Source organism: Bubalus bubalis, chromosome 7 (genome assembly GCF_019923935.1).
Source record: "Bubalus bubalis isolate 160015118507 breed Murrah chromosome 7, NDDB_SH_1, whole genome shotgun sequence".
Lineage (NCBI taxonomy): Eukaryota > Metazoa > Chordata > Mammalia > Artiodactyla > Bovidae > Bubalus > Bubalus bubalis.
In genome coordinates, this window is record NC_059163.1 from 19309662 (window position 1) to 19336903 (window position 27242).

The 27242-nt window shown below is 38.5% G+C and overlaps 1 protein-coding gene across 5 annotated transcripts in view; it reads left to right on the forward strand.

The window, feature by feature from the left end:
- Positions 1 to 25372, forward strand: part of HELQ (helicase, POLQ like) — a 40610-nt gene extending 15238 nt beyond the window's left edge. For 3 of the 5 annotated variants that reach the window (XM_006072419.4, XM_044945703.2, XM_025289786.3), the window contains 10 exons: positions 3060 to 3299; positions 8385 to 8526; positions 8881 to 8985; positions 13429 to 13651; positions 14722 to 14879; positions 16237 to 16335; positions 19420 to 19593; positions 20039 to 20152; positions 21622 to 21756; positions 25178 to 25372. In XM_006072419.4, coding sequence (XP_006072481.4) covers positions 3060 to 3299; positions 8385 to 8526; positions 8881 to 8985; positions 13429 to 13651; positions 14722 to 14879; positions 16237 to 16335; positions 19420 to 19593; positions 20039 to 20152; positions 21622 to 21756; positions 25178 to 25285 — 1498 coding nt within the window. In that variant the 3' untranslated portion in view covers positions 25286 to 25372. The remainder of the gene's footprint in view (positions 1 to 3059; positions 3300 to 8384; positions 8527 to 8880; positions 8986 to 13428; positions 13652 to 14721; positions 14880 to 16236; positions 16336 to 19419; positions 19594 to 20038; positions 20153 to 21621; positions 21757 to 25177) is intronic. The other 2 variants (XM_025289782.3, XM_025289784.3) reach the window with 2 other exon arrangements.
- The last annotated feature ends 1870 nt before the right edge of the window (positions 25373 to 27242 follow it).

The following is a 27242-nucleotide window of genomic DNA, read 5'->3' on the forward strand; positions in this document are numbered from 1 at the left end:
AGCTCCAGTACTTTGGCCACCTGATCCGAAGAGCCAACCCATTGGAAAAGACCCTGATGCTGGGAAAGATTGAAGACAAGAGGAGAAGGGGACAACAGAGGACGAGATGGTTGGATGGCATCATTGACTCAATGGACGTGAGTTTGAACAAGCTGTGGGCGTTGGTGAAGAACAGGGAAGGAAGCCTGGCGTTCTGTAGTCCATGGGGTCGCAAAGTCAGACACAACTGCGCAACTGAACAACAAACAATAAAATAGTTTAGCTTCCCTCTTGGTGGCTGTTAACTAAAATGTTGTCGTATTTAGAGCATACTTTTTTCTGTTTTTCTGTAATTTATACATAGATGAATATAATCTAGGGCTAAATGGTTTCTGATCTCCGTAGTATCTTCGAAAGATAATTTCTTGAAAGTCATGGAGTATCAGCCCTTAATTATTTGCCTCCTAATCATAACTTTCACAGGAAGCAGGTACAGTGCAATCTCCTAGAATATGCTTATTATGTGTGTTTAAGTGCAAAGACTAAAGCCGAGTTTTCCCCAAGTGATTGTCTCAACCTCAAGGAAAATTATATTTTTTATGGCTGTTAGTGCTTTGGACTTCTAAGTCAAGAATGTCTTTTAAACACTATTTCCTGACAATGGCCAAAGCTCTGATTGTATTACTTTCCCTAAAAATCTCCCTAATAGTGATACCACAGTGCTTCTTAGCCTAGATTCATTCTAAAATCGGACCCAATTTAGTTTTTCACCTTTATTTCTACTACTCTTTATCCACCCTACACATCATCCAGATTGAACTTCTTGTCTTCTTTTATTCATTTATTTCTGGTTGTGCTGGGCCTATGTTGCTGCGCACAGGCTTTCTCTAGTTGCAGCAAGCAGGAGCTACTCTTGGTTGTGGTGCTCAGTCTTCTCATTGCAGTGGTTTCTCTTGTTGCAGATCATGGGCTCTAAAGCTCAGTAGTTGTGGCGTACAGGCTTGGTTGCTCCACAGCGTATGGAATCTTCCCTAACCAGGGATTGAACCCATGTCCCCTGCATTGGCAGGCAGATTCTTAACCACAGAACCACCAGGGACGTCCCTACTTGTCTTCTTTGTTTATGTTTTGAACCACTCATTTCCATGCCTGCGATCATGCTTTACCTTTTGCCAATAATGTACTTCCCCACCCCCTCACTGTGAAAGAGTTAACTTAGGCAGGTTGATAAGGAGTCCAAGCCTAAGGCCCCTTTAAGGAGGAGGTCAGCATTCTTTCTTTTTCACATTCTTTTGACATAGACAAATAGTCCTTGTAGGCATCAGTATCTCTTCTTCAAGGACATGCCTTTTTTTGAGCTTTGGATGTATGCTGTGGGAAAAGGTCTGGGTAAAAACTTCCACAGCCTTGAGCTCTGGGTTAACCTGTTCCTTCTGGCTAATCTCGTGTTGATGTCATCCCAGGGTGTATGTTACGGGAAAGGGTCTGGGCAAAATTCTGACAGCCTTGAAGTATTTTTTATCTATTTTCAGAAGCTAGGTGAGCAGTGTATAAGGCCCCACTTAAATTAGTGAGGCGGGTACTCTCCTGCCCTCTTATGATGTCTTTGTCAGAAGCTTTTTCTGTCACTTTCACTTTAAATAAAATCTGCACAAAGCTGCGAGTGACTGAGACTGTCTTTGGTCCCGGAGTTAAATCTTCTTCTTCGGAGATGATGAATCTGGCGGTACTGTTCACCGCTTGCTTAGCTATCAACTGCCACCTCTAACCTGTTCTTCAGGACCCAGCTCACTTCTCAACTACCCCCCACAAAACCCTTCTCCATAGATCCATGTCTTATCTGGTCATTTGCAAATAATGTCTCCCTTCTCTTAAAGTATAGGGTAATTGTCCTTAAGACTTAATTCCTTGAGAAGAATTTGTGCCTTTCAGGACCTCAAACTCTGACTGGAAAATAGTAACATAAAGTCTATAGCTCTCTACCCAGCTGTCACTTTTGGTTCTTGCACTGTTGACTCTCGACCACTTTCTGCCCCATTCTCCTTGTCTCCATGTCTCCTTGCCTCCCATTTCTCAGCTTCTTATGAAATTACTGAACTTGTGCATTTAGCACCAGCCAGAGCTGCCTGTGCTTTCCATGAAGCTTGCTGCAGCAGGGCTGCGTGTATTATAGTTATATCTTAGACAATGGTTTTTGGGTTTCCCAGGTGGCACTAGTGGTAAAGAACACAGCTGCCAAAGCAGGAGACGTAAAAGAACACAGGTGTGATCCCTGGGTAGGGAAGATCCCCTGGAGGAGGGCATGACAACACACCCAAGTATTCTTGCCCAGAGAATCCCATGGACAGAGGAGACTGGCGGGCTACAGTCCATAGGGTCGCAAAGAGTTGGACATGACTGAAGCGACTTAGCACACACACAGGCTATATTTGTTTGCTACTGGTATTCAGAAGTTGTTGCTTTACAGTCAATTAGTAGTTAGTTGTACTTAGTCTTTCCTTTTTTTCTTTTCTAGAAAGGGATTGAGAAAAATAGGTGCTTCTAGGTAAGGAGGCATTGTAGGGTATTACTGAGGCTTCTGAAGTGCTAATATTTAGACAGTGTTTTACATATAATTCATATGCTTTAATAATATATGTAATTTTTATCTTCAGAGAAGAAAATACATGACAAAGCAGTTCATCTTCACTGAAGATGTATTTTCTTGTGAAAAAAAAAATTGTAACTTCTAGAGCAGGTGTTTGAACCCAGCATTCATGAATTCATAGGAAGTACAGGATTGAACCTCAGGAAGTACAGAAACCCTCTGAAATTATATGCAAAGTGTTGTATTAATGTGAATATCTGTTTTTTCCCTTAGCTTTAAGCAGATTTTTCATAGGACTTTGTGATCCCCAAATAGGCTGAGAGAAACTGCCCTTAACAAAATCAGAATTACAATTCTAAGAATGTTTTATGTATTTAGGTCAATAAAAGTAACACGATTTTAAAAGGAGAATGTTTACATGTAGCTACTAAAATTAAAATGGTAGGTGCTCCTTCCCTATAAGATCAAGGGTTCCAACAGATCTTTTCCCTAGGGAATATCTGAAGCACAAAGAGAAAGAAAAACAGGAGGTGATTAAGAACTTGAAGAATGTCAGTGGTGGCAACTTGTGTCGCGTGTTAAAGCACACCATCCCATTTGGAGTTGCTTATCACCATAGTGGCTTAACCAGCGATGAAAGGAAGCTCTTGGAGGAGGCCTACTCCACAGGGGTCCTCTGCCTGTTCACCTGCACATCCACCCTCGCAGCAGGTGTTAACCTACCAGCGAGAAGGTAAGATACAAGTCATTGTCGCTCAGGCTCCAAACTTTTCAGTTCCCAGCTTGCCAACAGGTTTGTTTTTTTTTAATTGTTTTATTCTTTCTCAGTAATGAATGTAGATTTATCAAATGTTTTCTTCAGCATTTGCTGAGTTGATTGTTTGGTTTATTTCCTTTAATATCTTAATGAAAAATGGCATTAGTAGATCTCTCTCTCTCTCTTTTTAAATTTATATTTGGCCGTGTCTAGTCTTACTTGCCCCTCATGGCCTCTTTGTTGCAGCACGTGGGCTTCTCTCTAGTTGTGAGCAGGTTTCATTGCCCCACGGCAGGTGGGATCTTAGTTCTCCAGCCAGGGATCAAACCTGTGTCCCCTGCATTGGAAGACAGATTCTTAACCACTGGACCACCAGGGAATTCCCTTACTAGATCTCTTGCTAGTATTATTCCTTCTTTCTTTAGTCCTCTCCTTACCTGGTTTTGATATTAGGGTTTATTATTCTAGTTATGTAGAAACAGTTGGCAAGCTTTTGACCATTTTCTTTTTTAATCTGAAAAAGTTTATTTAACATAGAGATTTCCTTGACACCTTAGAGAACTCATCTATGAAGACTTTTGAGTCTATTAATAGTATCTTTTTTTTTTTTCAGAGTAGATCCTTGGAGAAGGCAATGGCACCCCACTCCAGTACTCTTGCCTGGAAAATCCCATGGGCGGAGGAGCCTGGTAGGCTGCAGTCCATGGGGTTGCTAAGAGCCGGACACGACTGAGCAACTTCACTTTCACTTTTCACTTTCATGTATTGGAGAAGGAGATGGCAACCCACTCCAGTGTTCTTGCCTGGAGAATCCCAGGGACGGGGGACACTGGTGGGTTGCTGTCTATGGGGTTACACAGAGTCGGACACGACTGAAGTGACTTAGCAGCAGCAGCAGATCCTTGTTTACCTTTTTAGTTATTACCAAAGCTGTGGGCTTCTCTGTGGAGTTGATTTCCACTCTTAGTTATTGATGATGCTAAAATTTGTAACTTTTTTTTTTTTTTTTTTCAAATAAATGGTCAATTTTTATAAATCATCCAAGAGCTTTAAACTATATATTTTATGTTGGGTGTGCACTTTTATGTATCTCAATGAGATCACAGTTATTAGTCATGTTATCAGCTCCTCTGTTTTCTCTGTGATTCTTTGATCTATCAGTTCCAGAGACATATGTTAGTTTTCTACTGTAATTATGGAGTTATCAACTTCTCCTCTTTACATTTTTACAATTTTTTGCTTTGTATTTTACAACTATTTAGGTATATAAAAGTTTACTCCAAATATCCTATGGCTGAATTACACCTTTTATCAATAGAATAAGTCCTTGTTTTCCTCAGAATGACTTTATTTTGAACACTAGAACTGTATTTTTTTTTGCCAACTATATCTTTTTCTATTCTTTTGTTTTCAAACTCTGTCACTTAGGAAGTATTCCATTTTTTCAAACAATTGTTGAAATAAAAAAGAAAGTTACATATTTTATTTCTCTTGTTAGCAATGGTTACTCTTAAAAAGTGGTAATCAAATGTGTTTTTCTATGATTTTAGAATTGATAACTGTATCCTCTGCTCAACATTACAAGAGTCTTAGCATTTGTATATTTTTTCTACTCTGTCTTGTGTATTGTTGCAGTTACCTAAAATGTTAGATCTGTATTTTTAATTTCTCTCATTTAAAAAAAATTTATTTATCTTTAATTGAAGGACAATTGCGTTACAGTGTTGTGTTGGTTTCTACCAAACAACTTCCCTCGTGTTATAATCAATAATTATTTAAACTTACCAATAAATCATACTTGTGTGGGTTTTTTGTTTTGTTTTGCCTACCACTGCCCCTTGTATCAAACATCTGCCTTCTGTGATCCATTTTTTATTTTGCCATCTTTGGGTAATTTTTAGATGATGCATTGGAAATAAAAATTTTTGAACCTTTGCATAGTTGAAGCTATCTTTAGTTTAGCCTCACACTTGAACACCTCGCAGCAAACAAAATTCTAGGTTCGGTGTTTTCCCTTAGGAGCCTTTGTAGTATTCTTCTATGTCTTTAAGGAACTAGTGGTGGACATTTTCGTTTTTACATAGGCTTGCTGTTTTCCCTCTCCAGAAGCTTGTAGGCTTTTCTCTTTAACCTCAGTTCAGTTCAGTTCCTCAGTTGTGTCCATGAACCGCAACACACCAGGCCTCCCTGTCCATCACCAACTCCTGGAATCCACCCAAACCCATGTCCATTGAGTCAGTGATGCCATCCAACCATCTCATCCTCCGTCGTCCCCCTTTCCTCCTGCCTTCAGTCTTTCCCAGCATCAGGGTCTTTTCAAATGAGTCAGCTCTTCGCATCAGATGGCCAAAGTATTGGAGTTTCAGCTTTAGCATCAGTCCTACCAATGAACGCGCAGGACTGATCTCCTTTAGGATGGACTGGTTGGATCTCCTTGCAGTTCAAGGGACTCTCAAGAGTCTTCTCCAACACCACAGTTCAAAAGCATCAATTCTTCGGCAGTTAGCTTTCTTTATAGTCCAACTCTCACATTCATACATGACCAGTGGAAAAACCATAGCCTTGACTAGACGGACCTTTGCTGGCAAAGTAATGTCTCTGCTTTTTAATATGCTGTCTAGGTTGGTCATAATTTTCCTTCCAAGGAGTAAGCGTCTTTTAATTTCATGGCTTCATTCACCATCTGCACTGATTTTGGAGCCCAACAAAATAAAGTCAGCCACTGTTTCCACTGTTTCCCTATCTATTTGCCATGAAGTGATAGGACCAGATGCCATGATCTTCATTTTCTGAATGTTGAGCTTTAAGCCAACTTTTTCACTCTCCTCTTTCACTTTCATCAAGAGGCTCTTTAGTTCTTCTTCACTTTCTGCCATAAGGGTGGTGTCATCAGCATATCTGAGGTTATTGATATTTCTCCCGGCAATCTTGATTCCAGCTTGTGCTTCTTCCACCCCAGCGTTTCTCATGATTAATTCTGCATATAAGTTAAATAAGCAGGGTGACAATATACAGCCTTGACGTACTCCTTTACCTCAACATTTTGTAATGTGTTTGCTCAGTTGCATCCAATTCTTCACAACCACGTGGACTGTAGCCTACCAGACTCCTCTATCCTTGGGATTTCCCAGGCAAGGATACCAGAGTGGGTTTCCTCCTCCAGGAGATCTTCCTGATTCAGGGATTAAGCCACATCTCTTGTGTCTCCTGCCTTGGCAGGCAGATTCTTAACCACTGGACCACCAAAAAGTCCCTAGCTACTTCTGATTCATAGAGCTTAGCCATTGGGTACGTGTTCAGTCTAAAGTTTTATGCCTTTCTTCATCTTAGAGTAATTATTTTCAGTTATTTCTTATATTATTTCTTTCCTTCCATTTTCTCTGTTTCTCTGCTTTTATAACTTCAGTTAGACAATTAAATTGGTCATTCATTTCTCATAACCTGTCTTACACGTTTTTCAGTCTATATGAGTTATGTAACTGCTTTACTTTCTATATTACAAAATCAGTTTTTAATTATATCCCACTAACTATATTCATTCATTATTCAGTTCTTCAGTTGAATTGTTTAAATGAATTAATTTTTTATTTCTAAGAATTCTCTTCTTTTATTGTTCTTTCTTTATAGTACTCTGTTCTTCTATAAATACAGTACCCTCCAGAATTTTCTGTGCATACTAATTCAATTTTTTAAAGTTCTTTTCTGTTCCCTGTATTATCTGTCTCTGTCAGATGTATATTCTATATGTTCTCATTGTTTTTCTTCTGTGTCATTTGTTTTCTTCATGTATTCAATAATCTTGTCTGTCCATTGAGATTTATAAATAAAGGAGTTGGTTGAATAGTTTAGGTAAATAGCACAGGTTTTCTCTTACCTTTGAACAGGAAAGCTGGCAATAGACGTCTGTATATATAAAGAGGATTGAAATCACCATGTTGTAGGTCAAAAACAGTTGAAATCTGCAATTTTATGTAGTTGACAATAGAAATTCATAAATAAATATGCATATGTTAGTGGCCTGTGCTCAGATTTTTCATTTATGGAGTATCAAATCAAAAACCTTTGGAGATTATTGCTATAGTGGATTGATCATAAGCTTTGCAGCTAAGCAGACTTAAGCTCAAATTATGGTTCTGTTAATTACTAATCTTGTTGGTTTTTATAAGCTATTTATCTGTGCTTCAGTCAACCACTTTGTAAAGGAAAATTAAAGTACATAAGAATATTATCACCACAAATTTTGTAAGATTACAGATAATGTACATAAAGAACCTAGGACATCATAACATAGATTACTGGTAAATAGTAGTTATGTATTATTTGGAGTTAATATGTCACTAAATTGAATATCATATAAAAATAATGAAATGAAGAGTTTAAAAATAGATGCACATGTGTACCCCAATGTTCATCGCAGCACTGTTTATAATAGCCAGGACATGGAAGCAACCTAGATGTCCATCAGCAGATGAATGGATAAGAAAGCTGTGGTACATATACACAATGGAGTATTACTCAGCCATTAAAAAGAATACATTTGAATCAGTTCTAATGAGGTGGATGAAACTGGAGCCTATTATACAGAGTGAAGTAAGCCAGAAAGAAAAACACCAATACAGTATACTAACGCATATATATGGAATTTAGAAAGATGGTAACAATATGTGTTCGAGACAGCAAAAGAGACACTGATGTATAGAACAGTCTTATGGACTCTGAGAGAGAGGGAGAGGGTGGGAAGATTTGGGAGAATGGCATTGAAACATGTAAAATATCATGTATGAAACGAGTTGCCAGTCCAGGTTCGATGCACGATACTGGATGCTTGGGGCTGGTGCACTGGGACGACCCAGAGGGATGGAATGGGGAGGGAGGAGGGAGGAGGGTTCAGGATGGGGAACACATGTATACCTGTGGCGGATTCATTTTGATATTTGGCAAAACTAACACAATTATGTAAAGTTTAAAAATAAAATAAAATTAAAAAAAATTAAAAAATAAAAATAGATGCTAATGGTATAGATCTAATACCACTTGTAATTAATTTTATCAATTCCATAGAGTTATACTAAGAGCACCCTACGTTGCTAAGGAATTTTTAAAGAGGAATCAGTATAAACAGATGATTGGCAGAGCTGGCCGTGCTGGAATAGATTCTGTTGGGGAGAGTATCCTTATATTGCAAGAAAGAGACAAGCAACAGGTAATAATCTGGTTGCTAGTTGGTTGTTTTGTTGTCTTTTCTCAGTCTTTAATTTTGCCCTTTGATATCATCTTTTAAAAATTAATTATTAATATTCCTTTGAATAATGTTTCCTTCTTCTCTGTGATTAAGCATTAGAAAGAGTAGCTTGAATAGTTCTGTGTTTCACTGAAAAGTATTTCCCCTATCTTCTTCCGTGTTCATGTGGATACCTGCTAAATTCTTATTTTTTTGTCTCTCTGTTTTTTCTCTCTCCCAACCTCCACAAGATCTATGCAAATTATAAAATTTTATATGGAACGCAATTTATTTGTTATAATAATGTGAAACATAGTATTGCTTTAACTCTTGTAGGTATTGGAGTTAATAAGCAAACCATTGGAAAACTGCTATAGCCATCTTGTTGAGGAATTCACCAAGGGAATCCAAACTTTGTTTCTTTCTTTGATTGGTTTGAAGGTATTTTTTTTTAATATTTTTATATCTTATTGCTATTATTTGAGACAGTGGCAGTTGAAAAGTTTTGAAAACTGTAAAGAAAGTTGAAAAAAATGTTTACTTCCATATAATGTGAAAATGTGCAGTCTGTGACATGATAAATCTGAAACTGGATTTATATGTGGATTTTTAATCCTTTGAATTGTATGGAACAAATAATTACTGGGTTATCCATTACAAGTAAGAGACTTTGGTGGATACTGTGGGGGATAAAGGAGCCTTGGAAGCATGGGTCCTGATGTCAGATAATCCAGCATCTCTGCCTTGGTAAGAAAAGATCCCCTGTAAGTCCTCTGACTATAATAAACATTTGTGAAGTCAGTATAGCCTTTATCAGGCAGAAAATTAAAAAAAAAAAAAAAGTTGGGTGGGGCACAATGGGAAAACACTCTTTTCCCTAAGATTAGAAATTGACTCTCTTTCTTCAGGTTATTCTTGAGTAAAACCTCTTTTTTAGGCTTATTCTCTTGTGCCCACGGTCCCTCAGTCCCAAACTGGTAAAGCCAGGGTTTGAATTCAGCTTTATCTAACTAAAAACCAGGACTCTTAATCTATCATATAGCCTACCTTTATTATCCCAAATTGGTGTAAGTGAAAGTTCAAAAGGTAATTGATAAGTAAAAGATATCATGAGACCATTTTGGTTGCCTTGCAGATGAATGGTGTAATATTTTATCCCCTGGCATTTTATAAGAGCCAAAGACTACAGAAAAGAAGAGGAATTAGTCCTGAGTATTGAAGGAGATAGAGGTTTTAGATAAACAGAGGGAAGGAATAAGCCATTCCAGGTACTTAAATTGAAAGATGAGAAATCTTAAGATGATGTGGAATAACAGTCAATAGACTGGATATTGTAGCTATAGAGGAAGGCTGAAGATAACCTAAGAGTATAAAGTTGGGTGGAAAAAGTTGGGCCAGACTGCGTGCCATTGTTGGAGAAGATGGGAGAGTGCTTAAATACTAGACTGAAGACTTGTAGCACAGTCACGTATCAGTGGAGAAATCGTCAAAGTGTTGTGTGGGGATTTAAAGCAAGGGCTCTCATGTCACACATACCTGTGTCCCGGTCACAGCTCTGTCTCTTGTTACCCTGTGTAAATTACTCTCACTTAAAACTCACCAAAAACTATAAAACACTGCTGAGAGAAATTAAACAAGACCTAAAGAAATGGAGAGAGATACCATCTTCATGAATTGGAGCACTCACTTTTGTTCAGATGTTACTTCTTCTGACATTGGTCTATAAATTCTGTGCAATCCCAATCAAAATCTCAACAGGTTTTGTTCTTTTTTTTTTTTTTTAAAGAAATTACAGATCAATACTGAAATCTATTTGGAAATGCCTTAGGGTAGGGAAAGATTTCTTATAAGGAAAACAAAAAACATAAATCATGAAAGAAAAAAATAAATAGACCTCATATTTTTATAATTCTCTTCAAAAGATGCTAGTTAAGCAGTGAAAAGGCAGGAAGAAAATATACATCTGACAAATACGTGTATGTCATGAGTTAGGACTCCATGCAAGGCAATGGAATTGAGGCTTCACTTGAGACCAGTGCACTCAGGTACAGGAATCCTGGGGGAACCAACTTGTCCACAAGTGTGTGGTTTTATGGGCCTGCGATGCCAGATCCATAGGGCTCAACAGTTTCAGTTAAATTCTGTGTTAACAATTGAAGTACAGCAGCAAGAAGACCAGGCAGAGTCAGCTCAGGAGATTAGCCGGTAGGCAACTGTTGTTCCAAACCTGCCCTTACGAGGCTCCTGGGCCCTGTGCTGAGAAGAACAGGCCATCAGGGTTCTTCCTGCACGTTGAGGTAGGGCTTCACCACAGGGCCCTAGTTCTGGAAGGAGGCTGGAATTACAGACAGGGTGGAGAGGCAGAAAAATCTTTGGAGTTAGAATTGAAGAAGTCAAGTCCTCCAGACAGAAACAACCAGTGGGATGGGGGTGAAAGGTGAGAAGGGCAGGGTGAGGTCAAGAGGCAGGAGGGTGGAGGTGGGCATCCTTGGGGACACTAGGTTTTGGTGGAAGAGATGGAAACTCCAGGAATTAGACATAACACTTGTTGCGCCCTGGGACACAGGGAGCCTCCAGTGATCATTTCTCACGACTATGTTTCAGACACCCTGCTAGACACTTGATATGTTTTTATCTGATATTTTTGTACCTTTGAATGAAATAATATAGTTCTGCTTTCACACAAAAAAGAATCCGAGGCAAAAATAGGTCACATAGGCTGCTTGCACGCTCTTTTCCAGGTGCTGAGGTCCTGCCTAGATCCCTATGATGGTCGCCCAGCTGGTCTGGCATCAGCTGTGCCCTCCCTTCCCACAGCTCCTCCATATTATTCTTCAATAGATCGATCTTCTCCAAATATAAATCCCTTTCTGCCTAAAATTTGTTAGTGGTTGTTTCCCACTGCTGTTAGGATTGAGTCCAGATCCCTTATCATGGTCTTGTTTAGTCGCTGAGTCGTGTCCGACTTGTTTGCAACCCCATGGACTGTAGCCCACCAGGCTCCTCTATCCAGGGAATTCCCCAGGCAAGAATCCTGGAGTGGGTTGCCATTTCCTCTTCCAGGGGATCTTCCTGACACAGGGATCGGATCCTCATCTCCTGCATTGGCGGGCAGATTCTTTACTGCCGAGCCACCTGGGAAGTCCTTATCACGAAGCCTGGCGTGCTGCAGTCCATGGGGTCGCACAGAGTCAGACATGACTGAGCAACTGAACAACAGCAGCAGCACTATGTGTATTTGGCCTCGCCTCTCTCTGCATCCTTACCATCGCTCAACATGCTCTTATACTCTGCACTCCAGACACGCTGTCCTTCTGTGTGCATTTCATGTTCTGTGCCCTTCCTACCGCGGTGGTCTGCAAGCCTGGGGCTCATTCATCTCAGGTCTCCGTCTCGTTTCACCCTCACCCACTCCTACTCCACCGTCAGACTTTCACTTCACCGCCACTTCCTTGGGGAAGCCTTCCTGTACCGCCCAGTGCAGTCTTGGATGCTATTTATAGAAACACCCTTCTTTCCTTTTGTAGCACCCATCAGTTTGTAGTTGTATTCTTGTTAGTGACTTTCTTTGGCTGATAACTTTACCCTCCCTGGAATGAAGCCCTGGGACAGGTCCACGTTTATTCTCCTGTATCACCAAATCCCAGTGACTTGCATAGTGCCTGGCATGTGGTTGGCATTCAGTAAATACTTGAATTATGGTCTGGCTTTGGAGTTGGTCATGGCTGAACTTGCACATTGGGGCAACAGTGGAGAACCCAGCTTTGAGAAGCCAGAGACAGAAGCTGTCCCAGTGGGTTAAAATCACTATGTCTGAAAGTATTTACAGAGGGATACAAAGACAATGTGATGGTAGCTAGAAGGATCAAGTAAAGGGGTTTGTTTGTTTGTTTACCCCTAGTAGTAACTGTACTCAGTTAAAAAACAATATAGAAACTAAGTATGTTGATAATCTCTAAACTGAGTATCAGTTCTTGAATATCTTAAAAGTGCAGTTTTAGCCTGAATGAATATTATGTTAAGGATGGACTTTTATTAAAAGGAGAAAAAGCAATAGGAAATGTCCCTGCTCCATAATATTTTTTGTTACCCTTTAAATTGGTTTACTGTGAAATTACTACTTAAGTTTTCCCACTGAAATATCATCGGAATTGAAACAGAAATACGCTCATTGATTGACTATATTTTAGCATAACATGCAGATTTCACTGAGATTGGCTATGTAAGTTCTGCACACTCCGAGTCAGCTCTACGTCTGAATACCGCCATTGCTATTATGAGTTTTAAACGGTGAGTTGGGGGGAGAAAAAAAGGCAGCAAAATAACAAGGAAAGGAGATGGGGATGCGAGAGACAAAAAGAGGTAGAAAACTGCTGTTTATTTTCGGGTAAAATGTCAGGGAGAGTATTGCCAGATCCTGCTTTAGTGCAGACTTTCAGTTGTGTTTTCCATATGTGTTTTTTTTAATACAATTTTTAGAGCTAAAGAATATTTTCACATGTGACTGGAAGGGGACGGAGGGAGGATTCTGAAGGAGGCCGAGTGGGAATTAGTGATAACTAGTGGGGAGTGAGCAGAGGGCACAGCTTTGGAGATACTGTGAAAAATTACTCAAAAACGTAAGGAGGTTTTGAATCAGAAATGTGTAGCTGTCTTCATTAAGAGTATAAATATGATAACTATATTCTCCCTTCAGTTGTTTTTTCTTGTCATTTTAAAATATTATTATAAAAGTACCTTTATGCAACTATGTAGATTTTATATTGATTTTTTATTTGAATAGCTTTGAGGTTTGGAAATGAGTCCTTATGTTGATGAATTATTCATTCAAAATGATGCCTTGAATTAGAGAAGCTGCTCTAATGGTATCCTGAATTGTTTCAGATTGCAACAAACCTGGATGACATATATCGTTTTATGAGTGGTACATTTTTTGGTGTTCAGCAGAAGGTTTTGTTGAAAGAAAAAAGTCTCTGGGAAATAACTCTGGACTCACTTAGATACTTGACAGAAAAAGGACTTCTACAAAAGGATACTATGTGTGGGTCCAAAGAAGAGTTCCAAAATAATTTTCATATCACAAAGTTGGGACGAGCTTCTTTTAAGGGTAAGAGCTTACCTGACTCTGACTGTGAATCTGAGGAAATGCGTCGGAAAAAATAGAAATTTTCTGTAACTCTAAATTAGATTTGCAATTTCATATTAATAATAATAATCTTATCTTACAAACTGTTAAACTACTTCAATTTTTAAAAGTTGAAAAATGTCTTGAATTGCAAGTAATTTAGAATACTGTAGAAATACATGGAGGAAAAGATGATCCTCCCTTCTTTATGCTCGACTCCCCCAGCAATCATACAAATCTTGATATCCTACCAAGAATAGCAGTAGCACTTTCTAGACGTTTTCTGTAAATTTCATAACAATTTGATATATATTCTTCTAAATATTTTGTGTATGTATATGTATGTGTTACATGTATGTATGCATATATACATGTGTACTATATATATAGCACACACACATGCACACACATACATATTGAATAGTATAAGTATTTGGAGGCAGCTTGCTTTTCTCACTTGAAAAATATCATGAGCATCTTCACACATCAGTCCCTTTAAATCTACCTCAGTTTCTTTTAGTACAACGGTCATCCATACTATGGATACCGTAATGTATTCAACCACTCCCCTATTGATGGACATTTATACTGTTTCTGATTTTTCTCTGTTATAAACAAGGGCATCTCTGTTCCTGTATTTTTGGATATGTGTGGAGATGTTTCTTTAGGTTAGATTCCCAAGAAGAGATTAATTAGGTCAGAAGGTACGTACTTATTAAATGTTGATGGATACTATAATATCAAAATGACCTCCTAAGTTTTGTGCTAAGTTACATAGTAAGAAATTGTAAAGAATTTTTTTTTTTTTTTTTGCTGTGAGGGATCTTTAGTTGTGGCACTCAAACTCTTATTTGTGACATGTGGAATCTAGTTCCCTGACCTGGGGTAGAACCTGGGCCCCCTGTACTGGGAGTGTGGCGACTTAGCCACTGAACCACCAGGGAAGTCCCTCAAGACTTTTTCTATGTTTAGGTAAACCAGATTTTCTTTAAAATCACCTCTTTCCTCCTTTGGTGATTATGAAAAATGAACTCTTTGTGTCTTTCTTTTAGGAACTATAGATTTGGCTTATTGTGACATTCTTTACAGAGACTTGAAGAAAGGTCTTGAGGGACTTATGCTCGAAAGCCTTCTTCATCTAATCTACTTAACAACTCCCTATGATATGGCTTCTCAGTGTGACCCTGATTGGATGATATACTTCAGGCAGGTGAGAAGATAAGATTTTGCAATACAGGCTAAAATAATTAATCACAATATGATTTTTTATCATGTGATTATTCTTTTTTTTTTGCTACTAAAATATATTTGAAATCGGGCCTTTTGAAAGATGAAAAGACCAATTTCAAGTATATTTTCATAGCCAGAAAAAAGACTCAGACGATAAAGAATCTGTCTGCAATGCAGGAGACCTGGGTTCGATCCCTGGCTCAGGAAGATCTCCTGGAGAAGGGGAATGGCAACCCAGTCCAGTGTTCTTGCCTCAAGAATTGCATGGATGTAGAAGCCTGGTGGGTTAGTCCATGGAAACTGTAAAGAGTCAGACATGACTGAGCGACTAATACTTTTTATGGCAAGAGCATTTTTTGTTTGTTTCACTTAAATATTTTCTGTTAAATGTAAACATGTTCATTGTCAAAAAAATAAAGTAAGGTGCAGAAGAGAAGAAAGGACCATGCCTGGTCCCCATCCCCTCAAGGTGGTTACTCTTGCGATGTGGGGACCACTACATTTTCTAATGCCTGAAATGTAAAGAAAATCATTGCTGATGGTTGAGAGTTTAATTACATGAAAGCTCTATCAGTCACACACGGTGTCATGTCCTGTCACACCAAACCCAGTGATGTTGATACCTGAGAAGGAATAATCATCTTTATCACCAGTATCAAGGTGGAACTGGCTATACCTATTACAAAACCAAGTGGTAGAGTACAGTCTACTATGATTTTACTCTGAACAGGCAGTGGCAGTATGCAGGTCTTCCCAGGTGGCATGGTGGTAACAAATCTACCTGCCAATGCAGGAGACGCAGTTTTGATCCCTGGGTCGGAAAGATCCCCTGGAGCAGGAAATGGCAACCTGTTCCAGTATCCTTGCTTGGAGAATCCCATGGACAGAGGAGCCTGGCAGGTTATAGTCCATGGGTTGGTCATGACTGAGCACATGCACACAAACACATGTATATAAACAGTGCAGTTACTTCCAAAAGCTTTCCCTCCTCTCCCTCCCCAGACATCTCCCATATGAAACATAAACACAGTCCATGAAAATCATAGAGCATGGTTACAGTATTTGTGGCCATGTCTTTAAGTTCATTCTACTAAAGTTTGTTTTATTTTAATAATACATTAAAAGTATTGCAAGCTTGTAAGTAAAATACTTGTAAGTAAATACTTGTGTTATTTGTATTACTTGTAATACAATACTCGCAATACTTGTAAGTAAAATTTGTGTTATTTTTCATAGATTTTATCATAATGAAAATGTGATATGACTACTAGATTTGGTTAATGGCAGACTTTTTAAAGTTACAGTTTAATTTTTCTCTATATTCTTTTTCTGTGTAGTTTAACCAACTCAGTCCAGCAGAACAAAATGTCATTGCTCTGGTTGGAGTCTCTGAGAACTTTATTGGGAAAAAAGCATCAGGTCAAGCTATTAGGAAGGTACGTACCATAGTCTTTTTTTTTTTTTTTCTTTCCTAAATAGCTAAGTTCAGGTAACAGAAATTAATGCTGTCATCTCATCTCCTTTGTTGGTTTGGTCGTTTTGATTCACTTTTTTGCCTTTAATAAAATAATTACCACTTTACTATTCAAAACATTTGCAAACCAGAAATTTAGGTCTATTTAAAGATAATGTTATTTCTGGGTGGTTGTGATGGCCCTTTTTTGTGTCCCTTTGTATTCCTAAAATAGTCATGCACGTCTAAGGCTCTTAGCATAGGAAAAGGTAAACCTTATTAATCTATTTTTCTTAGGCTCCTTATTATGGTTTAAATCATAACAATTGTAAAATATTTTCACAATGTTGTAGAAAAGAATCCTGAAATAAGTTCAGTTCATGGGAGAAAAGTTTTCTAGAAACTTTTTCTTAAGCATCCACTTGGCATCCACTCGACGAGTTTTTGGATTTTTGTTTCTGTTGGTGCTTTTCGTTGTCCCAAAGAAATACCAATGTACTTGAAGTACATAAAGCATTTTAGAAGGTTGAAGCAGAGAAGCCAAGTACTCTTGTGTGATATCTCATATTTTTGTCTTTTAAAGTTAAGTCAACAAACAAGAATCAAGTGCTGAATGCGCCACTAACTGTACAAGAAGTAAAAATAATTCTTTGGCAAACACACATTCATTTCCTTAATTAACATAATTTTCTGCCTCATAATACTTACACTGTTTTTTTCAATTTTCATTTCCTTTGGTAATCTAATCTTCATTGAAGCCTAATGATCTTACCTACCATTTCCCTGTATATCTTTTAAATTTATATAGATATTACTGTTTCATTTTGAGAAATGGAAGATGTTTTACTTACATTTGAATTGAATGGTGAAGCTGTCCCCTGTATTGAGGTATCATAAAAGTATAAATGCATGGTACTTCAGTATTCCTGTTGTCAATATTTAGATTGGACCTTTTACCTCAGAAGTGACTATTGTTTAGACCTTCAGAATGTTGAATAAAAATATTTCTTAAAACAAACCTTTTGTTTCAAACTCTAAAATATATTAAAAAAATTAATCTGGAGCTCATTACCAAGTAATAAGCACTTATAAAATCATGTTACAATAATGCATCTGTTGAAACTTGAATCAGAATTTATTTTTGTTACATTTTATAAAGCATGTCAATAAATGTTTGTTCAATTTATAATTATTTAAAATTGTATGAGCATGGATTTATCTTAATTACAAATGAACGAGTTACTAGTTTAATACTTTAGAAGTATCTTTTTAAACAAATTTCTAGAGAACTTATTTGCTTAAAATCTACTTGATTTCTCCACATTGAAAAGGACCTTTTCTTTAAACATTTCTTGTAAAAGATCTTGAAATTGGCATAAAGTGACTTATCTCGCCATGTAATACAATTATGTCATTTTTCTTGGCTTAGAAAGTACATTCTAAGCAAAAATCTCCATTGACTCAATTTATAGTTAATAATGAAGGTGCACTAAAGTTGGGAAATTAAAAAGTGATCTTTTCCTAGTTGTTATTCAACTATCATGCTTTTTCAGCTTAAAGCTTTTAAAAGGGTGATCTAGTATCAAACATACAGAATCTAAAACTCTTATGTCCTTCAATGTACTCATCTAAGTTCTCAAACATTCTAAGTTCTCATCTTAAACATTCTTTTACTATAGTAAAGGATATAATTTTATATTTTAAAATTATATCCTCCCTTTTCTCTTTAAAGTTCATTCTTTTTTTTCTTCTGATTTCAAGCATGCATTACTCAGTTTCTGAGTTACTTGGTATTAGCTATGAAATGCTTTACACAAAAAATAATCACTAGGCACCACAGGCCAAAGCAGATATACAGAATAGAAATTGTCAACTACAGAAAGCACTTCTCTTTCAGTGTTTTAACTTCTGGAAACATTAATTATTTACCATGACCAGGTTTAAGTCATAGAAGCTAATATTTACTTTTTGTTTACAATATAAACAAGCTTATTAACATACTTATCTAAATAAACACATTTGTCTAATTTATAATCAGTCATATATACATATGTATGATATATATATGTATATGTGCGTGTGTGTGTGTATATATATATACACACACCCAACCTTTAAGTACTACCTGGGGCTTCCCTGGTGGCTCAGTGGCTCAGGCAGTGAAAGAATCTGCCTGCAATGCAGGAGACCAGCAGGAAGATCCCCTGGAGAAGGGCATGGCAACCCACTCCAGCATTCTTGCCTGGAGAATTCCATGGACAGAGCCTGGTAGGCTACAGTCCATGGGGTCGCAAAGAGTTGGACACGACCGAGCGACTAACACTCAACACTATAAATTCTAAATGTAAAGGTTTCCCCATCTCCTTCTCTTCCCGTGTTCTTTTCCTAAGGCTGCTGTCACAAATTAGCACAAACCAGGTGTCTTAAAACAACAGAGCTTTATTCTGTTACAGGTCAGGAGGCCAGAAGTCTGAAATCAAGATGCTGGCAGAGCTGTTCCTTCTGGAGGCTTGAGGAAGAGCCATCTTGCCTCTCTCGTGGCCTTTGGTGGTTGTTAGCAATCCTTGTAGTCTCCATCTCACCACAGTCTGCCTCCTTCCGTCTTCACACCACTTTCTCTGTCACTCACGTCCTCGCTCTTATAAGGATATCAGTCATTGACTAATGGGCTCAAGGGCCCCCTGTATATCCAGGATGGCTTCATCTCAAGACCCTTTGCTAATTACATCTGCAGAGATTCTGTTTCCAAATCAGGTCACGTTCAGAGGCACCAAGGGTTAGGAATTGAGTATATCTTTTGAGGAGGGACAGTTCAACTCACTACACTCCCTACAGAAGGAAATTTAAATTGGAAACAGTTTGACTTATCTCTTTTTTTATAGACCTGGAAAAACTAATACTTTGAACTAACCTAAAGTACATTTGTTATGACTTCGATTTGTTTCTGTAGAACCACTCTGTCCTCTCCCTGCTGTGTGCAGCGTCATTCTCATTCCCTTTTGTCCAGTTTGAATGTGATGTACCTTTTAAGCAGGTCTAATACATGAATTTATTTATGTCTTTCTAGAAAGTGGACAAGAACATTGTCAACAGACTGTACCTGTCTTTCATTCTTTATACTTTGCTCAAAGAGACCAACATTTGGAGTGTGTCTGAAAAGTTTAACATGCCTCGAGGATATATACAAAGCCTTCTCTCCGCAGCTGCGGCATTCTCCTCCTGTGTGTTACATTTCTGTGAGGTAATTCCATTGACTAGATGATACACGCTTTGCATGTCTTGTTGATGCTTTGGTCAAAGTGAACAGAACTCTTTAAAAATATTTATTTACTTATTTTAATTGGAGGATAATTACAATATTGTGATGTTTTTTGCCATCAATATGAATCGGCCATCGGTATACATGTGTTCCCTCTCTCCCAAGCCCCTCTCCCTAGAATTCTTCCTGTTGACTTATTTTTCAGTTTACACGCTTTGTCCTCATCCTAAAAGCATTTTGTTCAAATCCCTCCACCTCTGCCATGTTTCCTCATAGTAATTTTGCTCAGAGTCATTGTTCGCCTCTGGCTTTCCCAACTTCCAGAGTTTACCAAAGGGCAAGTCCTTTCTAAGCCCCCTACCACACATACTGGATTCTGAAATAACTTACAACATTTCAATTCTGCGAATCTCTTTGTGTTTTGCAGGAGCTTGAGGAGTTCTGGGTTTACAGGGCCCTTTTGGGAGAACTCACCAAGAAGCTGACCTACTGTGTAAAGGCAGAGCTAATCCCACTCATGGAAGTGACTGGGGTTTTAGAGGTTAGTGACTTCTTAGCTCCCCAACTGAGATGATTTCAGCTCGCAGAAAAATCAGGTTTTACTGTTGTGTCATAGGGTAAGTGGCAACAATAGCCATAATGCTCATTTATCATGGGAATCTTTTTTATTTGTTTTTAATAAATTGCTGCCATGGCCTCCCCGAAATCCCTGTCAATCCAGAAGCAGTCCTGATGAAAAATCACATTTGTGGATAAATGTAACGGTAGAGACAGGGTGATTCTCCCCAAATGTGCGTGCCACCCTTCTTTGCTCCAAGCATGCATGTGTGCCGTACCTTCCTCCTCTCCAGCAGAGACTCACCTGCTGTGAGTTTAGACAGTGCTTGTGGAAGGTGGTGGCCACTTGGTGGCAGTGAGAGTCATTTACATTTTCTAAGAGAATGAGATGAAGGTTTCCTTGGCTGGTTTCTCAGCTTTCTATTTTTGATCAACCCTTGTTTTCTGTTTATTCTGTTATTAAGTTCTTAAACCAGAGGAATTCTGCTTGGGAAAGCGTGCACACACATACACATACTCACACACACACTCCAGGGAGTAGAGTGTAGATAGTGAGAACATTCTAGGGATACTGAACTAAAACATTTGATTGGGGATCTGAACTAATGCCCCTTCCCCAAGTGCCCTAAGGAGTTTTTTATTTCTGTTTTTTTAATATTTAATTAATTTATTTATTTTTTACTGTGTTGGATCTTATTTGGGGCATGGGGTATCTTCATTGTGGCACGTGGGACCTGTCGTTGTGGCACATGACTTTCTATTTGTGGCACGTGGGCTTAGTTGCCCCACAGCATGTGGGATCCTAACCTTAACCAGGGATTGAACCCACATCTTCTGCATTGGAAGGTGGATTCTTAACCACTAGATTACCAGGGAAGTCCCCAGGTTTCTAATTTCTGATTGCTGCTGCTGCTGCTGCTAAGTCGCTTCAGTCGTGTCCGACTCTGTGCGACCCTATAGACGGCAACACACCAGGCTCCCCTGTCCCTGGGATTCTCCAGGCAAGAACACTGGAGTGGGTTTCCATTTCCTTCTCCAATGCATGAAAGTGAAAAGTGAAAGTGAAGTCACTCAGTTGTGTCCGACTCTTCACAACCCCATGGACTGCAGCCCACCAGGCTTCTCCACCCATGGGATTTTCCAGGCAAGAGTACTAGAGTGAGTTGCCACTGCCTTTTCCGATTTCTGATTGCAGCACACATCAATTGACTTCACCTGCACAGAAAGCTAGCTCTCTTGCAGTCATATTGGAGCCACCCAAATTATTTTAAAATTCTTTTAAAACACTTATAAAATTCCTTCAGATTCTGATGTGTTATCTTTTCATATTTACTTTATTATCTTAGTTTATTCCTATCTCTTGCAAGTGAATTTTTCCCTTCAGTAAAACACTTAATTATTTTTTCCTAATCCCCAATTCTGATCCTAAGGATTTTTATAAATACTTTTCAGGGTCGAGCAAGACAGTTATACAATGCAGGTTATAAAAGTCTAACGCACTTAGCTAATGCAAATCCTGAAGTGCTGATAAGGACAATTGATCATTTATCAAGACGCCAGGCCAAGCAAATTGTTTCATCAGCCAAGGTAAGCAAACAAGGCATTTTTTAATCTTTATGATATTTTACAGTTATCTCCTTATACTTTAGACATATTAACTATAGGCACAAAAAAATATATTCACATATGTGGATAAAAATAGTGCACATGTTATGATACAAGGCTTGTTAAAAAGAGAAAAAGGATCTCCCAAAAAATAAAGGCACTTTTAAGAGTTCACTGACATATAAGGAACTCTGAACTCATTGAATTCCGCCTCCTACTACTCTTGTCACAGAAGTCCTTTCCTCAGCATCCCCAACATCTGGTCTTCTCACCTTTAAACACCCCCACTGACAAGGAATTTACAACCTGGAGAACTAAGTTCTATTTTTGGACTCAGTGTTACAAACAGCATCCCAGTATAATGAGGCTGCCTTAAAATGCCTACCATGGTATCATAGTACTACCCTCTGCAACCAGGCTCTTTTTTTGTTCGTTTGGTGGTTTTTTACATACTTGAAAACAGCTCTTGTTGCCTCCAAAGATTTCTCTTTTCTGTTTCTCTCACCTGTAGTCAGCAGTCTACTTTAGGTTATTCACTCTCCTGGTTACACTTTGCTAGTTGCAACCCAGTTTGTCACTACCCTCCTGCCCCCTGTGGGTAAATCCATTATGCAGCAGTTAGGGGTTATTTGGACTGCCCAGGTGGCTCAGCAGTAAAGAATTCACCTGCCAATGCAGGAGACATGGGTTCAATCCCTGGGTCAGGAACATCCCCTGGAGAAGGAAAAGGCAACCCACTCCAGTATTCTTGCCTGGAAAATCCAATGGACAGAGCAGCCTGGCAGGCTACAGTCCATGGCATCGTGTCCAAGAGTTGGACACAATTTAACAACTCAATAGCAAGGGATTATTTCCTTCTTGATCTCAACTGTATTTCCATCCTTGTGGTCTGAAATTGTATAGTTGTGTGTGTGTGTTTTTTAAGTTCATTGTTATACTATTGTCATATATAAATCGAACTGACTGAAAAGTAGGTTTCCAGCTTATTTTTTTGAAAGGCTCTCCCATTGTTTGTATTACTGTGATTGATCTTCGTGACAGCCCTCTCAGGACACAACAACTTGTCCTATTAGATAAGGAGTTCTTTGGGTTGATAGGGTTGAAGTTGTAGTTATTTCGTTGCTGGAGCACCTAGCACGGTATTCAGCCTATAGTAGATGTTTAACAAATATTTGAATAAATAAATCAATGAGATTTAAAGAAATGAAGTGATTTACCCAAGGAAACATAGCTAGTCAGTACATAGTAGAGCAAGACTATAGTGTTAGACTATATATTATTAAAGATACAAAGGGGAACTTCCATGGTGGTCTGGGAGTTAAGACTTGGCCTTCCAATGCAGGGGGTATGGGTTCAATCCCTGGTCTGGGAGCTAAGATGTCACATGCCTCACAGCCAAAATACCAAAACATAAAACATAAGCAGTATTGTAACAAATTTAATAAAGACTTTTAAAGTGGTCCACATCAAAAAAAAAAAAAGTATACAAAGGGAGCTGCAGTATCGATGGCCAAAATATTTAATAAGTGACTTTAAATGTTAAAAGTATTAGACAACTTCAGGCACAATAGTGTGCATAGTGTTATGCTTTATATCAAATTGGTAGAGAAAGTGGTTTTTTTCTTCTATGATTTTTATTGAGCTTTTTGTTATAAAATGTTGTAAGAGAAATAATGCAAGTATTTCACACCAATATACACAAACCCAGCTGCAACAAATACCAACATTTGATTTCCGTTGTTTTTAAAGAAAGGAGAAAAATCATTATTCAAATATTCATTGACATCTACTATGTACCAGTTTAGAAATAGGTTAGAAATAGTTTCTTTGTTTATTATGCTCCTTTTGAAATTAACCATATTAGTTTTAGGAGCTTGAATAAAAGTTTTCTTTGAAACATTGATAGTGACAGCTTATGGTAAATGGTGCCGCTGGATTTGTGGTCTTTGAAGGAGAAGATTTAACTCCGGGACCAAAGAAGAGTCTCAGTCACTCAGAGCTTTGTGTGCAAAATTTTATTTTAAGGTGACAGAACAGAGAAAGCTTCTGACATAGACATCAGAAGTGGGTAGAAAGAGTCCCTGCCTCACTAGTTTAAGCAGGGCCTTATATACTTCTCAACTGGCTGCTGAGGACAGATAAAAAGAATACCTCAAGGTTGTAAGAGTTCCACCAGACCCTTTCCCAAGGCATACATCCTGAGATAACTTTGGCACAAGATTAGCCAGGGAGAATAGGTCCAGGGCAAGGTCTCTGGGCTAGATACACTGTTGCTGTGTAATCAGGGGTACAAGTCTTGAGAAACAGGTTCCCAGGCAGGATTTTTAACAATTATAATCATTTAACATAGAGCCTAAGAAAAGCATTTCCATGAGTAAGACATTGTGCTGTGTGATCATTAGTTCAGGACCTATAGAAAGCCTAATGTATATGGCAAGATACATTGTCGCACAAGGCTTAAGGAAAACATGAGCCAGTGTATTCACCTCCTCCTTCAGTTCAGTTCAGTTCAGTTCAGTTGCTCAGTCATGTCCGACTCTTTGACCCCATGAACTGTAGCTCGCCAGGCCTCCCTGTCCATCACCAACTCCCAGAGCTCGCTCAAACTCATGTCCATCAAGTCGGTGATGCCATCCAACTCCCGGAGCTTGCTCAAACTCATATCCATCAAGTCGGTGATGCCATCCAACCATCTCATCCTCTGTCATCCCTTTCTCCTCCCACCTTCAGTCTTTCCCAGCATCAGAGTCTTTTCCAATGAGTCAGTTCTTCGCATCAGGTGGCCAAAGTATTGGAGCTTCAGCTTCAGCATCAGTGCTTCCAATGAATATTCAGGACTGATTTCCTTTAGGATTGACTGGTTTGATCCCTAAAGGGCCCCAAGCTTTAACTCTCTCAATAGGTTTTTTTTTTTGGTTTTTTTTTTTTTAATTTTATTTTATTTTTAAACTTTACATAATTGTATTAGTTTTGCCAAATATCAAACTCTCTCAATAGGTTTTTAAAAAATAGCATACTAAACTGTGAGGATTAATAAAATCTATATATATAGGGTAACATTTTTAAGAACCAATTAAATTTTTTCAAAACTGTCTTAAATTTTATAGGTTAAAAGTTAATTTTAAGTGGCTGAGTCTTCAATAAAACAAACCTTTGAGAGTATTAAAGCTCCATTATTTTTGGTATACCAAATGCAGTGATCAGCTAAAATGGCTTTAAATGCCTCAGCTTCATTTACTATAATTGCTGTTCTTAAGTGACCATTTTTCAATCTCATTATTAATTTTAATGTCTAGATTATGCTGATACATAAGGATTCAGGTATTGAATAGATGGTGGTAAAATGTTAGCAGTTCCCTAACAATGCATATTTTTGCTTCACATCTTGATTTTTTTATTGTAGATGCTGTTGCATGAGAAAGCAGAGGCTTTGCAAGAAGAAGTAGAAGAATTATTGAGATTGCCTTCTGATTTCCCTGGTCTTGTGGCCTCTTCTACTGAAAAGGCATGAAGCTATCTGAGGAGCATTTTTAAGTATGAATTATTTATTGTACATGCATTTTATTAAAGCTCTCCTATAAGTTATAAATGAAAAAAATATATTTTAACTATATAAAGAACTGTGGCTGATATTTGAATAGTCCTCTCATCCATACTTACATAAATAATTATGCATTATTTCTCTAATCAAAAGTCTGGCATCCACCACAAAATGAAATCCCAAGTTTCCCAGCATATCCCCAGCCTACCTTTGCAACCAGGATACCTTTCATTATCCTCCTACCCATTTCTTTCATCAAACTCGACTATTTGCAGTCCCAGAATTTTCCCTGGGATTCACAAACCCACTATTTCCTATCTGCCTTAAACTATTCCGAGTGCATGGAAAATTATCTTTAAAATGAATTATATACTTTGTTTCAACTAAAAATGCTCAAATACTGTCTCCTGTATGAAATTGTCCAAGTTCAGCCTTATCCCCACCCCATCATGGGTTCTTTCCCTCCTCTAATTATTGTGAGCCCCTCACTCATGTCCAGGTCTTCATAATGCTTTATTAATGTCTGAAATCCCCTGGAGGGCCAAGACCTGTGTTATGGTCTTTGTATGCCACATAGCACCTACACAATTTGCTGTACAAAGTAAGGACCTCTGTGAAAAATGAATTCTTACTCAAATTGATAATTTCAAGATTCTCTTTAAACACAACTTAAATATTACTTCTTCCCCCTCCCTTTTCTGATTCTTAGCTCAAATGTAGATGACTGGTTAAACTGGGAAAAGAGTAATAACTATTATTATTTATAAGTACTAAACTGGTTTAGTTAAAGCTTCCCTCACATATCTGAGAGACATCCATCGGCAACTTTGCAGATAGATCCACAGTCTCAGTTCTCTGTGCCTCAACATTTAGCTCATTGTAATATGGGCACACCTCAGAGATGTTATGAGTTCAGTTCCAGATCACCACAAAAAAGTGATTGTTGCAATAAAACAAGTCATATGAATTTTTTGGCTTCCCAGTAAAGTTATGTTTATACTATACCGAAATCTATTATGTGTGCAATAGTATTATGCCTAAAAGAAAACAACATATATACCTTAATAAAAAATATCGTTGAAAAACTCTAACCATCATCTGAGCCTTTGCTGAGTTGTAATCTTTTTGCGACAGTAACATCAAAGATGACATTAACAAATGTAAGAATAATGACAGAGTTTGAAATATTGTTAGGATTACCAAAAAGTAACAAAGATACAAAGTGAGCAGATGCTGTTGGAAAAATGATGCTGACAGAATGAGAGTAATGTGACCAAGGTCGTGTACTGTGGTATTTGTTGCAAAGCAGGGACTTCGGACCTGGACGATCCCAATCTAAAGTCCGTGCATGCATGCTCAGTCACGTCGACTCTTTGCAACCCCACAGACTGTAGTCTGGAGAATCCCAGGGACGGGGGAGCCTGGTGGGCTGCCGTCTATGGGGTCGCACAGAGTCGGACACGACTGAAGCGACTTAGCAGCAGCAGCCCACCAGGCTCCTCCGTCCATGGGATTTCCCAGGCAAGAATACTGGAGTGGATTACCATTTCCTCCTCCAGGGGATCTTCCTGATTCAGGAATCAAACCTGCATCTCCTGCATTGGCAGGCAGGTTCTTTACCACTGAGCTGCCTGGGACGCCAAAGTCTGTGCACTTAACCATTATACAGTCTGGCCTTGGTAGAATTTTTCCCGTTTTGTCCTTCCTGAGTGTCTCTTTCACCTGACCTTGATTTTGCCTCCAGCATGACATCACATTGCCACACCTCATGCCCTCGTGTGAGGTACAGGACAGCATCCTAATGCCCTGGTGGAGTCCTGGGCTGCACTGTATGTATTCCATTTGTTGCAGCTAAAAAAGTTGTGAGAGAGAAGCTGGCCGCCTGCTGGCTGCTTGGACTCAGCCATGAGGTTGTCCACAGTCCACT